Raw genomic sequence first — 15,992 nt, 5'->3', positions numbered from 1 at the left:
ACTTCAGTGTTTCTATGTTGAGAAATATTTAGGATTTAATTAAAAATAACAGCAACTTTGAAATGGGAATAGGAAGTGGGTACACCTCTGAAACTCGCAATGCAAAAGCAAAACACATGGCACAAAGCACATTGAGCTCCTTAAAACAGGATGCTTTGCAGTGATGCATGAGATAAAACTACCAACCATGTGGTTGTAGCAGGAAGTGAAGTATCTGCAAACTCATTTGTTGGGTCACTACCCAATTCTCATGACTACAGGTGACGCTTGGAATGAATATTCAATGGTAAATTCAATTTTCACCAATCTGCCACACGCTCCGTTTTACAAACATTAGTGAACAAGAAAGGCAACCAAGTAGCCAGCTACAGTAGCTTATGAAAAGAAACTGCCGTAAAGTCAACATCGAGATACATTGAGCGTCCCTCCCAGCCATCTTCCCAGCCATCCAGAAACAGCAAACTGGCAATTGTATCGAGAGAACACAGAGTCCACCCAGACCGGAGCAGACAGACATAGATCTCCTGCCAGGAAGCCAGCCATCCATCCAACCCTGACCCACATCAGGGGTCTGGTCCTGGGCCAAGGCCAGGAGCATCAGCCCATCAGACATTGAGGAAAAGAAACAATGAGGAAAAGAAACAATGAGCACAAGGGTGGGAAAGGTAGGGCCTTGTTTTATGCTTTTCACTCACGTTACGACTGCTCAGAAGGGAAACAGAGATCAATTGTGCTTAACAACTAGCCTCGGTCCAGGATCACTTTATTTTTAAATGTTTTCCTTTCAAAAAGGGAGTGCAACGCCAACTCTGTTTTGTTTATTTTTACTTCAGCTGGTCCTGACATCAAATCGTGTCCTCCCTTTTCATTGAAGTGCTTTATTGGCTGCACTTGGTTTAACAAAAAGGTCCCTGGCGTGGCAACAGAGTGGCAGAAGAGGAAGTCAACACTAGATGAGAGCAGAGACGGGCTCTCCTGAGGTGCACAGTAAACATTGTTTTCTTCAAAAGGATAAAAGGACGACAGGCTAAATAAAGATCCGCCTGAACCTCAATGTTTAGGCTGAAATTTCCAGGTTGGTCCAAACTCAAATAGACACTTTAGTCTAAACTTGGACCATAGTCATCTTCTTTGACAAGTTTACTAAATAGCACAGCAGTCAATTGGATGACTACTGGAGCTTTACAGAAAACTCCCAAAACTCTCAGAAACTAGAAACTGCATCAACCAAAGGAACAGTAGCATTTCAGCTACAACAATTAATTCACATATATATTGACAGCCATGCTAACAAACAGCATTCATTCCATTCAGTGAGCCAACTCGCCCAGCCTAACCCAGCACGGCCTCTCCTGCCTCCATACAGCACAGTTATGAGATTCAGATCCTACCTTGTCGATCTCCTGCTGCAGAACCTGTTTGGCGACCTCCAGGTCCTGCAGTCTCACCCTCAGCTCCTCGTTCTCCTGCTCGTGGCGACTCCTCTTCTTTTCCACGCTGTCCAGCTGGCTGTGGAGACGGATGGACACGTCCTTCGCTACCTGAGAGGGTGAGGAGGGAGGGAATTAGTTCTATAGCCATTAATAATAACCATGTAATAACTGTTCAGTACAGGCTGCGTGGATGAATAAATGAATATCCTGCAACAACGCTTGATATACACAATGTGAGCAAATAGGAACTTATTCATTGAATTAGATTTTGAGATTGGCATCATATATAAAAACAAGACAAATGAGACAAGAAGAAGCTAGCACACCGCCAACAGTATACCAAAGATACTTTCGGTACGGTAAGCTGTGTGTGGTCTGACAGAGTAAATTCAACAAACTCAGTGTTCCAGGTCGACCACTGTAGCTGACATAAGAACCGTAAACAAAAAAGGTTTTGCAAGGTTTCACAAAAGTACTTTGTGCCCCTTTTATGGTCTTCCAAAAGACAAAACAGTTTTTTATTAAAGGAATAGCTGCATAAAAAAAGACTAAACACTGCAAACACTGGCCTAAACTGATATACCCACACTATTCACAATAAAAACATGTACAGGGTTAACATTAGAAGAATTCAAAGACATATGACTCATATTTCCCCAAAAAACAAAGAGCATGAGGTGGAGTTGTGAGTCATTTTCAGTAAACAGATCTGATTACAATAACCTTTAAACTATCATCATGGGATATTGCTCAGAAGATTACTTTTCAAGTTACTAATCTCAGTGCAGGTAAAAGAGAGAGAACCGTGGCTCTATTTAATTTATTCTCCAGCATAAGATATGTTCTAGGAACGCTGCCAGTGCAAACAGGACCCGTTACATTCCACTTTCCTTTAGCTGAGTCTAGTTTTAATCTAATAAAGCCAAAAAGATCATTAACACAACTCAGGCAGCCACTGATCCTTTATACATAATGTGATCTTATGAGAGTCTGATAGTTTCCCCCCTGAGGTGATTTATTCATTAAAAGTTTCTGATGTCAAACAAGGACAAAGTCATCTCCCTGGTGTCCTAAACTGAAAACAGCACAACAGGAAACAAAAAAGAAACATTAAAAAACTCCCATCTGATAACTGCATTATGGTTTAGTGGAGCTTGTGCAGTTATAACGTTATATTATTCAGACTTTATTATGAGTCACGTACAATAACAGTGATATTGTTTGCTTAAGTTCTCGTTGGTTTGAATGTTTAGTCCATTACATGGTACATGAAGTGAGCCTTACAGAATCAGACATTCTAGATCTAGAGGTTTAATGTCCTGGTGACAAATAGATGAAGTGAAAGCACACACTGAGGGACAATGTTAAACCACGATGTTCATTTGTGCTCCTCCTTATAGTCTCAGGACCAGCAGTGGACATTTTGGATGGCCTTTTCTCCGAGAATCTAATACTTTTAGTGCAGCAATAAAAACGGCATAAATCTTCATATCCTGAGCAATAATGATGGCTGCAATATAAAACTGTACAGTGGTATCTGATGATGTAGTTTAATGCTGAATTACAAGGACTACAGATGTGGGGTTTTTCCACGACAACGTTATTAGTGTGCAATGCAAATGCAGTCAGATATCACACGGTTTAAAGTAAGGCTGACAGCTCACAGTAACATTTGCAGTGCTTTTAAATACACTGCTTTCAGGAAAAGTGTCAGACAGCGGCAACACTATCTTTGTATGATTCTTAACGGCTCATACACTAAAAATAAAAAAAACATGACTGGACAGATGTTCAACTGTGACTTTTGGTTATCATAAAAACATGAATATAAAAAGGATTTTAAAATAAGTTCAGATAAGAGCTCATTTTTTAAAATAAATGTCAATTTAAACTTCAAACTGATTGCTTTGCGCCATTGAAACTAACTATGAGGGCTTTTATTCTAAAAGGCTGTATTAGATCTGATGAAATGAAACTTTAATGTTTCCCATCAGGAGCTAATTTAATGGATATATGCAGTTTTAGAGAAAAGTTGCATGCGTTAAAGCAATCACTCAATAGCTCATGAGTGTACTAAGACCCCATTAACCTCAACACTGATTTAATCTAGTGGGGGAAGGTCTTTAGTATTTGATGATTTAACAGTTTTGCGTTGATAGATTTGACTTTTATGTTCACAATTAGTGAGAGTAAGCCTTATTCATTTATCACACAATTGATTTTATGATGTGTTTCGTAGTTAGACCCACCTCAAAAAGATCACAGTACACAAAGTCTTGACAACACACATCCGCACTATGCTAATGTAGTACTGCTCTGCACACGTGGCCTGCCAGCTGCTTTCATTTGATTATATGGAAACAAGGTGGAGCGGTCGCTCAGACCTAACACATGTGGAAAGGGTTTACTTTTATAATAAAAAAAATTAAATTAAAATAAATAAAAATTATTCCTTGACTTAGTCCTGAGAGCGATACAACAAACATAAGCTTGAGGATATAATAATCAAGTTGGCCAGTTCAGTTGAGAAACACATCTGACTGTGAAAACAGAGACAGGAGAATATTACCTAGATCCAGCATAACACAAAGTTGGAAGACATGGATTTCAATTCCAGAAAGGTTGAACCTCGTACAAATTTCTAGGACAGCGAGGCGAGGCTCACCCACGCTACATCTGAGGGGAGAGTCCACCTTGAAATACAAGAACTCGCTGGCCAATTTCCTCGATGGGCTCCAAGAACATAAGGAGGACAACAAATGGATCCAGGAGAGAGAAGTCCTGAAAGCATGAGGAGCTGCATGAGGCTTCAACTAAACGTGTCAGTGATACTAACTATCTGGAATATCTGAAGCTCTGCCCCATGCTCAGAAAGAACAGCATATATCCACTAACAAGGACCTGGAAGTTAAAATGGAGCAGATGAAGGGAGAGAAAAAGAAGCTCTTCAAAATGAGCTCTGTGCTGAAAGGTGTTTGCTTGCAGTGGCTCAAACTCCTCAAACTCAGGAAGCTAAGAAGATACTGAAAAGATCCCAGACTTCTCAAAACGCCCAGCATGAGAACCAAAGAGCAGCCCTGAAAAAGGCAGAAGATCTCATGGAGACCGAGCGCTTCTGCTTCCAGCAGGAGAGAAACAATGCAGTTGCTTGCAATGGCTAAAACCAACGTAGAGTTGGAGAGCCATCTAGAAATTGAGGAAACTCAGGAGCTAAAGAATGAATTGAGCATAATGGAGGAAGCTAAGAAGATGCTGGAAAGATCCCAGGCTTCATACGCAGCCCAGCTAGAGAAGCAGAGAGCGGAGACCTGGAAAATTAAAGCATGCCCTGAAAAAGACAGAAGATCTCCTGAAGTTGGAGAAGTCTTCCTTCACAACACAGCTGGAGAAATCCCAGGGCACCCATCTTTCCCAGCTGGAGATGCAGGACAGAGATAAGAAGAACCTCATGGCTGCTCTTCATAAAAAGGTTGAAGATCAGCGAGCGAGTGAGCGTCTCCAATGATGATCTGTCTTCTCCTGCAGATTCTGCTTTAAGCTTTCTGTGGCCTGAAGCAGGGTTGACTTGAAACACAGCCAGAGCAACATCACAACTTTACTCAATTGTGTTGGCAAACATCCACCAGATAATAAATCACAATAAACTTTAATAATACCACAACAGAAAAACTGAAATATCAGGATAATAGATGACAGAACATGGAACTTCATTTCTCTTTTTGGTTCTTAATTACCAAAGAGTAATGATGAGATTATAAAGAAACACAAGGTACAATTCATAAAGGAAATAGCAGAAAAAACTATTAACCTGTGTGTGAGAGACTATGGAAGTGTGTGTGTGTGTGTGTGTGTGTGTGTGTGTGTGTGTGTGTGTGTGTGTGTGTGTGTCTCTGAACACAATTTGTAATGTGTGTGTGTATTAACTGTGAGTCTTTGTGCCATATGAATGTATGTTTGTATGTGTGTGTGTGTGTCTGTGTCTGTGTTGTGTGTGTGTGTGTGTTTAAACCAGTGCCAGTGTGCAACCGAGTCCCACAATGCCCCTCTGTACTGCCCACTCTCCCTCTACCCAACGGCTCGCTGAGCTCCACCACACGCCAATTCATGTTTTAATGTGTGTGATTCTCTCTTGTTTCGATAGTTCCTAACAGTTCCTCTTGTTCACTTGACATTTCTTTCACACTGCTGCATCTCTATCACGTTTATTTCTGTTATTTCTTTCCGCTTCACCACTTCTACATCTACTTCTCAATTGTAATTAAACTGTCACACATCCTCTGGTGGTTGCATACCTGTTTATAGTTTTGCTTACGATCCTCTGATTTACAATAACATGTCCTTGCCTGTACTCCCTGTCATTAGTGGTTCAACCTAAATGCAGTTCATTACAGTCTTTCCATTTGCTGGTCAAAACACCTTCCTCATGCCAACACTGTAGTAAATACAAATGCTGAGCGCAGTATTTTGGCATCTAACCTAGAACAAATGAATGTGCTGTACGGGAAATGATAAAAGACGTACTGTAACGTTCCGACTTCCAATTTGAAAACTTCAAAACCTCAGCCAAGATGTTTTCCTTATTTAATAATTTACAGGTTTTCCAAGCTGTCACTGGAGCTTATGCACCGCCGTCTACAATATTGCACCTCTTTCCAGCTGAGCAGTAAGCAGCTCTTTCTCTTCGTATTGTGTATTGAATTATCGGACAACAGTAGCCATTATATATATTCATTATATATATGTATATATTTTACATTACAGCATCATCTATATGAATGAATCAAGAGCATGCAGCAACACAAATAATAATAGTAATGTTATCTTCCTTCATTCATAGCTACCTAGCATCAGAGATTGTGACTGTGGCCCCTGTACTAACTGTGCAGCCTGGTGCTGTGTAGTTCCTGGCGGCTCAATTACATGGCACATACATGATTCCATCAACAGAAGAAGAAAGAAAATGAAGATGTCGTCAAAGTCTCACCCACTACGTTTGATTGGTGGGCTATATGAGCTCAATAAGAGCTGTATGTGGATTGAATCAGGCAGAAAAGGTGATCGATCAACACTGTGGGTATAATCTATATTAGAAAGAGAAAAGTGCTTTGATAAATGCTTTGTTTTCACCACTTCAGGCTTATGGGTCCTTATCCACCCTCCTCCATGTCAACCGTCTCCTCCTCGCCTCCTCTTCCACACTCCATTGTCAGCCTTTGACACCTCATAAATGCTGTATTGTTCTTCTATGTTAAAGGAAGTCGTGTAGGAATTTAACACCATTGAAGCTGTGATTTCTACCCGGCAACAGAGCTATAGGATGTAATTAGCATTCAGTCAAGGTGCTACTGAGCTGAGTGTGTGTGTGAGTCTGTGTGTGTGTGTGTGTGTGCGTGTGCGTGTGTGTGCGTGTGTGTGTGCGTGCGAGTTAAAGAAAGTGTGGAATAAGGAGAGTCGGAAGAACACTCCAGAAGCAGAGAGAGCGAGGGTTTCTTAACTGTTCCTTTACTAACACACACACACACACACACACACACACACACACACACGCACACACACACACACACAGGCCACAGGGCAAACAGTAATATTATTCAACAAGTGGCAGTTAGTCATCTTGTTTGTGTACACTGGGTTGTGTGTTTGATAGCGTTCAACAGTCAGTCTTGTTTCTCCTGTTATCCTCTCTCTCTCTCTCTCTCTCTCTCTCTCTCTCTCTCTCTCTCTCTAGATTTGAGTGTGTGTGCGTGCGCACTCACACTACTTGTCTTTGTGATGATTCTGAACATTTAGTTTGGGTCGCACATCCTCAGAAGGCTGCAGATTTATGTTTCAGTTAATGTTACAGTAAAGGACGGGGTTAGACATGTGACAGGTCAGGGGTCAGAGGTTAGGGGCACAACAAGATAAAAGTACAAACGCATGTGTGTATCTTGAGGAAGATTATTACTAAATCACAGGAAAATGTACCCCATCACTTCCAACCCTGAAGAATTAACTTTTTTTAAATGTTCTGAATATTAAAAAAATCAAATCAAATATATGATGCAATGATACATTTCTTCCACGTTTCTTACTTGATTCTTTAACTTTTAAATGCTCCATCATTCACCAGCTAGTCGCTCATTTTGTCTGCCAGACATGAAGACGGATGACTGAAGATTCTTTCATTACGTGAGATGCTGCGGCTGCTTCTGTCTTCTGTCTAAACTGGATATTCAAACTGAGAAGTTGATGATGTTCCAACACTTGTTTTTAACGGTTGTTTATCCCAACACTTAACCAACAAACATATCTTCTCAAAATGTCACAGCATTAGAAAGTTATCTTCTATATTTAAACTCTTCTGTTTAGGAGCAGGGGGCAGCAACAGTACAGAGCACTACAGCAGAAGACCTAACACCTTCTGAAACATTCATGTGTTTGGTGTGGGAGGAAACATATAAACCCGAGAACAGCTTCAGTCAGCTCGGACAGGGTTTTCAAATCAGACCGTAAATAACACAGATCCTCTAAAATGAATTTATCACACCACTTTGTTCATAAAAAAGCTCAGCAGCAAAGTCCTTTGTTGCTTTTAAGTGTCATTTGTACAACTGTATTTATGGCTCTTGTTTTTTTTTGCCTATCTCAGAGTATTTGATCTCCCTGCAGTGGTGTACGCAGTAAAATAACAACATAACTATTTATACTGATGCTAAATCTGACAGAAACACTCATTCAATCTGTAGTTGTATTCACTGCAGCACTCTCGTCCTGCATGTTGTCGATCAAATCACAGACTGTGGCTTCATGTTGGGGAACGATCCACTGAAGCGTCCGACGTCTTACAGGCAACCTTGGAGGTGACTTTATTGTTTTTTTTTAATGAGCTATGAAATGTGCTTACAGTGTGCTTACTCCCTGTAGAATTATGGACTGCCTGCTGTTTAGCTGAACTCCTCAGTTTATCATAGAGGAGAGTACTGCAGAATCAGCTCGCAGATGAGCGGACAGATACGCTTCTTTGAATCTTACATAATCACACCAATGGTTCTTCCGAAGCAAAATAGTTTCATTACAGATCGGACATGTTTCATTTCACTTCCGTCATATTTCGTAAAAAATTAAAAAGGACCAGTAACTTGTGTGCAGTGGAGAAGTTAGGATCCAGATATGTTACTTAAGTATTAGAACATTATTTCTGGTAATGGCGCCAAGTTTCTAATTTCACTTTCTAAGACACTAAAGTCCATAATGCAATATAAAGATAATACTGCTTATAGCACTGTATAATTATAGTTATGAGCGCTGGTAATCATTCATAATGCTTTATAACAATAATCATAACACATTATAATGACCTATATGGTTTAAATAATACTGCACAATTGCTGACGTTTTTGTTGTTATCGCAAAGATCAAAGTGTATTATAATTATGATAGTTGTAATACATTATAATGTTTTTTTAATGCATTATAATCACTGTTATAATTAGGGCTGTCGAATTAGCACGTACATTTCGATAAAAATAACGCGACAAAAACATAAACGAACTCTAAAATGTTAGTGTGACCAGCAATTATGAAGTATTACGTTACCTGACTCATTATAAAAGGCTGTATAATGTGTTCTGGTTATTGCTACAAAGCATTATGAATATCTATGAGTGCTTATAATTATAATCCAACAGTGCTATAAGCAGATAATAACACATTATGAGTTTATGATGCATTATAAACATGGCCGTCATAGGAAGTGTTACCGAAATCCAATAAATATATCCAATTCTGTTATACTATATACTTTATATGGTATTACCTTTTGTTTTGCAAGTACAGTATTTTTATACAAGTATCAAAATGCAGCCATAAGATAAGTGTGAGATGTAGTACAGCAGATAAATCTACAAAAGTACTTTGCAGCTCTGCTTCTGTAACTCAATAGTTCTGTTGAACTGCTGGGAAACATTAGTTTCTGATTATATGCCTGGCACAGAGAGGCGGTTGACGGAAGAGATACATTAGTTAGCGAGACAGACAACAAAACTTTATTTTGCAAATAAAGAAATAAATGATAACTTGGAACACATTTGACTTGTTATCAGCTCTGGATTTCCTACTAAAGCCTCATATTGCATCAGTGCTGTCATCACAGGAAATAGCGTAACAGCCGTGGAGCCTGGAGCATTTCCATATCGCTCACGTAGCTGCTCTCTTGCTACCAATTTATGATTTGTGCTTTCCATATTCAGAGATTGTCATCTGTAAAATACTGCATAAAATGAGAGAGCCGTTTACATATTTCATTCAAGTCTGCTCACAAGAATTACAGGTTGTTTGGAAGTAACTCTGAGATCGCCCCGGTGTTGGTGTTCAGTGTTGACGCTGTTGACCTTTTTGACATTCATCCAACATACTGGCCTTTTGACACCCATTTAGAGGATGTTACATCACAAGTACTCTGCTCCGTGTCTATATATAAAACCATTATGTGTGAAAGAGAGAGAGAGAGCGGCAGTGGCGTGACAGCTGCTCCAGTACAGGCTGTGATCTATGTACCTTTGTATAACGAGAGAAGAGGGAGAGCGGGGGCATGTGATGAATTCCCACAATCCTTGGCGTGTTTGACAGTTGGAAAAGTGTGATCTCACCTCCCAATATCAACAACCGTTATTCTGTCCATTCGTCCGTTCATCTACGCAGTAGTGCAGACACAGGACTTGTTATCGTAGTAATGGTGGTAGTATTTGCAGGAGCACTTGATATGGCTAAGGATCGTCCTCATTATCGATTTATCTCTAAATGTCGATGAAATGTCAGATAACAAAATGGCTCCCAGACTTCAGATTGCTCGTTTTGTAAACCAACAGTCCAAAACCAACAGAATATAAATATTCAATGGTATAAAAACAGAGCAGAGCAGCACATGATCACATTAGAGGCTGGAACCAGTGAATGTTTTGCATTTTTCTTTGATATAAGACTTAAAAGATACACTGATTGTCGAACTTGTTAATTTTCTTTGAACCTTCAGTTAATCAGCTAATCCTTTGAGCACAACTGAACAGTGATTTTCCAATCCTAGCTTAGCAAACATAACTTGGTGCGGTAGGTTTGTCAAGATTTGGATTTAACTCCTGTCTCGAAACCGTGTGGATGGTTCCCCCAATGAGAGGCTCAACCACCAGGACAACCAAATCATGTCACATTCACAAACTGCCATTTCACATGGAGTGCAGCTGCAACATTAGCTGGCTTAAGTGGACTAAGCTGTCTAAAGTACTGTAAAGAAAGGATCAGATTTTGATCGGCTTTATTTGAGCCATTATCAGTGTTAAAATATGTCTTGATCGGCTTGGGACATCTGTAGTGGGTGGTGTAGAAAACAAAAAGAGCAAATGTGTAATTAATGGTTTAAAAAATGTGTTTATCTGCTCGTGTAGCTAGCTTACCAAAAACAAGAGGCTCACTATATTCTACCAGTTCAGGAACATCCAACCTGTGGGAGCCAAGATGCTACTTTCATGGTCTTTATTTGGTTTGGGGAAGTTTACACTCAAGTAACTCCATCCGAGCTTGTGTGAGGTAGTGATATGTTTGCCAAAACCATCGGCTATTCTTCATCCTTTCTTGTGAAAGTGATGCGTACTTTTGTTGTGTGACCATTAAAGCATGAATCTAATCGCCGTGTTCCTCCATCAAAGTATGTTTTTCTATAGTAAGCCTGTCAAACCTTCCAAAGGTTATATTAGAACATATAACATTTTCATTCATAATACTGGACTATAGCTAATACTGGGGATAACCAGGGTCTTGCGAGTCACCTACAAATTCTGCAGTGTTGTAAGAACTACAGCGGTACAAATGATCAGTACATATAGCAAAAGAAGTAGCACTACTTTGTTCAATGCCGACATGACACACAGACGAGTGGAAACCACAGTTCCTACTTGGAACAGGGATGTTGTGACTGATACTCCATGGAAACTGTACTTCCTACAGTGTGTGCATAACACATGGCGCAAGGGTAGGGGTTGGGATGTGTGTGTGTGAGGGATGCAAAAGGAACACTTTACTGGAGCTCATACAGAAGAACCAAACTAAATCTAATTTTAGCTCACACACACACACACACACACACACACACACACACACACACACACACACACACACACACACACACACACACACACACACACACACACACACACACACACACACACACACACACACACACACACACACACACACACACACACACCCCATATGGAGATGAGGCCCTGTTCAGATAAATGTACCGGATACTGCTGCTTCCCGGCTCTAATCTAATGACTGTGTGTGAGCTCCTGTGCTTCTATCTTTGTGAGGACCAGTTTGAGTGTAGGACCTTGAGATTGAGGACAGTTTTTGGAAAGTGAGGTCCAATCCTCAAAATGCATTTGCCTTTTTGAAAGTTAAGACTTTGGGTTAGACGTGTAGTTGTGAAGATTAGGGTGAGACGTCAAGCTAGTGAGTGTATTCTCTCAATTAGGGTCCTCACAACTAAACTAAACAAACATAATCCTGCACACAATACGTTTCCCTAGAAACATAATTGACAATGCAGTTCAGTTGTATGGGAACATAATTTTTAGGAGACCAGGCTGAAGAAGTAGCACTGTGAAAAAACAATGAATTAAAAAAAGTTGTGCGAAAGAAGAGTACTATAAGTGAGGGTGGGAGGGAAAAACTCTCAGGGGCTCCAGAGCAAAGCCAGAAGGACGATGGATAGAAAGAGAAATGTTTTAGCCTGCTCTTAAACACAATATATATATATATATATATATATATATATATATATATATATATATATATATATATATATATATATATATATATATATATATATTATGATGTTTATATTACATGGCACCATAATGTCCCATGTCCTGGGTTGCAGTCGCTGCAGTAGTGGTCTGAGGTCTCTCCTTATTTGGGCAAACAGCAACTAGCTATGCTAAACACATCCTGGCCCAGTCTCTATACTGAAGGCATAGAGATGAAACTCATCTTATCGTCTTACACCTGGTGAGAACAAAAAGATTATTTCCCAAAATGTTGGATACGCTTTTGAATGATCTATTCTCGTATTTCTGCACTTGAAAGACCTGGTTGAGATCATAACTGTCGGGGAGTTTGTGGTCGGCCCTTCTAGTCAAATGCACAACCGACTCTCTCTGGAGATGAAGCACAACTGCTGTGTTGACATCATGAGAATCCTAACAACTATTTCCACTGTGTGTGTGTGTGTGTGTGTGTGTGTGTGTGTGTGTGTGTGTGTGTGTGTGTGTGTGTGTGTGTATGTGTGTGTGTGTGTGTGTGTGTGTGTGTGTGTGTGTGTGTGTCCAGATGTCTGTAGCCTGTGGGAATGAGAGAAGTGTGCAGGAACGACAGGACATGATGTCAGACATTCTCATGGAGACTCTGACAGCCGCACTCACACACACACACACACACACACACACACACACACAGTGCAAGCCGCACTAGATTTCTAAAACAACAAATATATATATATAAAGGGGTATTCAGCATTCATGTGACAAACATATTATCACAAACTCTTTCTCCCTCAGTTCTCTTTCCATCTTTTCTCCATCTGTCTTCAACACACACACACACACACACACACACACACACACACACACACACACACACACACACACACACACACACACACACACATATTGAGTAGCACTAAAGGTCACGTGACCAGCGAGAGGAGGAAAAACAGAATAAAGGACAGATAGTGAGTGAGGAAAAGAGTGGTAGAGGGTTAATGTGTGTTCCAGTGCGCCAGTTTAAGTCTATGTGTGCATTTGCATGCGAGTAATGCATCACGTCAGGGCCTTAAAGCATCAACAGAAGTTAAGCCGATTTCTTTTGTAAAGCAGCTCAGCAAGTCAAGGTCAAGTTGGAACATAAACACTCACTGGGCGTGTCCAGTGTCTGCACTTTACCTTCCATCAGGGAGGAAGAATCTCTGAAACATCATGTAATCGTCCAAAAAGCATCTACTACATTTGTCTCGTATAACAAGTACATTCATTGTATCACACACTGAAAGGGACTCTGTGATCACCAACTCATTTGCATTTCATCACAATTTTGTCTCCTCATTTGCTACTATATGAAGCATGTTCGGCTCTTTTATTGTAAAGTCTGGTAATCAGAGTTTTTATTGGAGCAAGAAACAAAAATGTTGGTAAGTATTTTCAAATTCAAGTGAAAATAAGTTTTTAAACAAAAGAGCATCACATGTATGCTAAATATAAAACCTTCTGTCACTTTTTTGCAGCCATTCGCAGTCATAGCAACATGCTAATTAGCTTTCTATGTTGTTAGCTAGCATGCTGTTAGCAGATGATGGTGTCTGGTGATGTTGTAGACAGAAGTGAATAGAACTGTGCTGTGTGTGTGCGTGTGCGTGTGCGTGTGTGTGTGTGTAAAGCTTTCTCCCGACGACCCAACAAGTAGCACTAGCATTTCAACAAATAGCATGTTGGAGACAGATGGTGATGTCCTGGAATCCACAGTATTACAGCTAAGACTTTTGGTATTCATACTTGTGTTATTAGTTTAACGACATTCAGACAACTCAACTGTTTATAGTCATTGTCTTTCTTTTTTTTTTTATGTTCGTTATGTTATTTTCCATTAGAGCCAAAATCAGCGTTGAGTCACAGAGGCAGAAGTGAGTGTCTGTTTTTATAAGGCTAATGATAAAGCCACCAGAATAAACAGAGGAGTGACTGTGAGAGGACAGCCAAAGAGAAGCTTAGCATCGGATTAATGCACACACACACACACACACACACACACACACACACATACACACACACACACACACCATGTTGTAACTTGACCTGCCGTCTGAGTCTTTGGCTCAGGCGGCGAGACGACACAATCAGCCATGTGTTGTGAGAGAGGTTGGGGTTTGTCTCCCTGCAGTGTATGTTTATGATCCATCGTTGCTAATGCAGCCAACAGATGCAAACTTAACTAATTTGTTCCCCCCAAGATTTAAGTTTTTCCATTTTCTCCATCATTTCTCAACCTCACTCTCCTTAATCCTTATCCTTAACGCTACCATTGGCTACTTAAGATTTAAATTCAAAGTCAGACCTCCTGAATACCTTGTTTTCCCCTCTATTTTTTGTTTCTTTCATTGATTTTTGTTAGTTTCTCTCTTTTTGCCATGTATTCCTCCCCACTTCATCCTCCCTCTCTGATTGGCTGATTCAAATATTCAAAAAAAGTGACCAATCCCTCTTTTTTTCCCCACCCTCAGAGACACAGGATGTACGCTCATTCATTTTCCTTCCCTACTTCCATCCTTCGTTTCTTCCTCGCTCCTTCCAAAACAACCAGATGGTGAGACAGCAGCGGAGAGACAGAGAGCGACAGCCGGCGGAAAGCCCTTCGGAGAGTGACATCACAGTCTCACTCTCACACTCTCTCTCTCCTACGGGGTATAAAGGCCTCATTGTATCCTCTATCACATGAAGAAATGTTGGCGGAACGCTGTGAATTTGTGCATCCATAGTCCAGGATCAGCGTGACAAAACACACACAGAAGCTTTACCCTGCAGTGTGTTTGTGTATAACGGCTCTTTACCAGGGATTTCTGAAGTGATTGGGATGGCTGGTGTGTTTGCATATGTGTGTGTGTGTGAAGTCGGTCTTTAACGCGAGTTTCTTTAGTGACGGAATGACTGATCCGTATGTACAGTATGTTAGTATGTTCAGGGTTTCTCAGTCAGTGTCACGAGTAGCTCATATATATTTTAATGCTAAATAGTTTTGATCTAGTGGTCAGGCTTCCAAATACAACACCCGAAGGTTGTGAGTTCAACACCACTGTCCCTGTAGTTAGTTCACTGTAAGTCGCTCTGGATAAGAGCGTCTGCTAAATGACAAACATAAATGTCAAATAGGGAAATTCCTTACGCAAATTTGAAGAAGCCTGACTCCACGAGTCTTGTGACTTCAGACATGTGAAAGAAAAGGGTCATAAGAGCCTTTTTAAAATACATAAACACCATCCAAATCAAAACACAGCATGCGTGTATGAACAATCAGTCATATTATAGGCTCTTAATCTTGGGGTTTTTTCTCCGCTGTTTTTGACTTAAGTCTGGTCAGGTCACCACAAATACATTAGACTGATTTTCCTATTAATATCCCATCATTTACGCCAGCTTTGGTGCAAATTGGAATAATAACATCTAAGCAAGTTTTTACACAAGTGGATCTTTACATAAAAATAACTTTAAGAATAAAAAAATGTCTATTTGAGATTCGAAAAGTAGTTTTCAGCCACACTATCACATCTTATTCCAGATGTCTCACTTGTTCTATCCTTCTTCTCATATAGTAAACTGTATATCATGTGTGGACACAGCTAATCTCAAGCTGTGACAACTTCAGAAACGTTACTTTAATTTCACACAAGGACACTTACTTTGACGTCTTGCTCCAGCGTTCGTATCAGTTCTCCGTCCACCTGCCCTGTTTGGGCCACGCGCAGAGAGCGCCGCT

General features: G+C 40.3%; 1 protein-coding gene across 1 annotated transcript in view; it reads right to left on the bottom strand.

The window, feature by feature from the left end:
- mtcl2 (microtubule crosslinking factor 2) overlaps positions 1–15,992 on the bottom strand; it is a 102,930-nt gene that overhangs the window by 78,205 nt on the left and 8,733 nt on the right. The window contains exons 3-4 of the mRNA XM_029435942.1: positions 15,916–15,992; positions 1,392–1,541 (exon numbers count right to left, since the gene is read on the bottom strand). The exon at positions 15,916–15,992 is cut by the window's right edge and continues 46 nt beyond it. Of these exons, the coding sequence (XP_029291802.1) occupies positions 1,392–1,541; positions 15,916–15,992 (227 nt within the window). The remainder of the gene's footprint in view (positions 1–1,391; positions 1,542–15,915) is intronic.

The sequence above is a fragment of the Cottoperca gobio genome, chromosome 7, assembly GCF_900634415.1.
Source record: "Cottoperca gobio chromosome 7, fCotGob3.1, whole genome shotgun sequence".
In the NCBI taxonomy this organism is placed as follows: Eukaryota; Metazoa; Chordata; class Actinopteri; order Perciformes; family Bovichtidae; genus Cottoperca; species Cottoperca gobio.
Note: the sequence above shows the minus strand (reverse complement) of the source record. Positions and strands in the feature narration are given on the sequence as shown.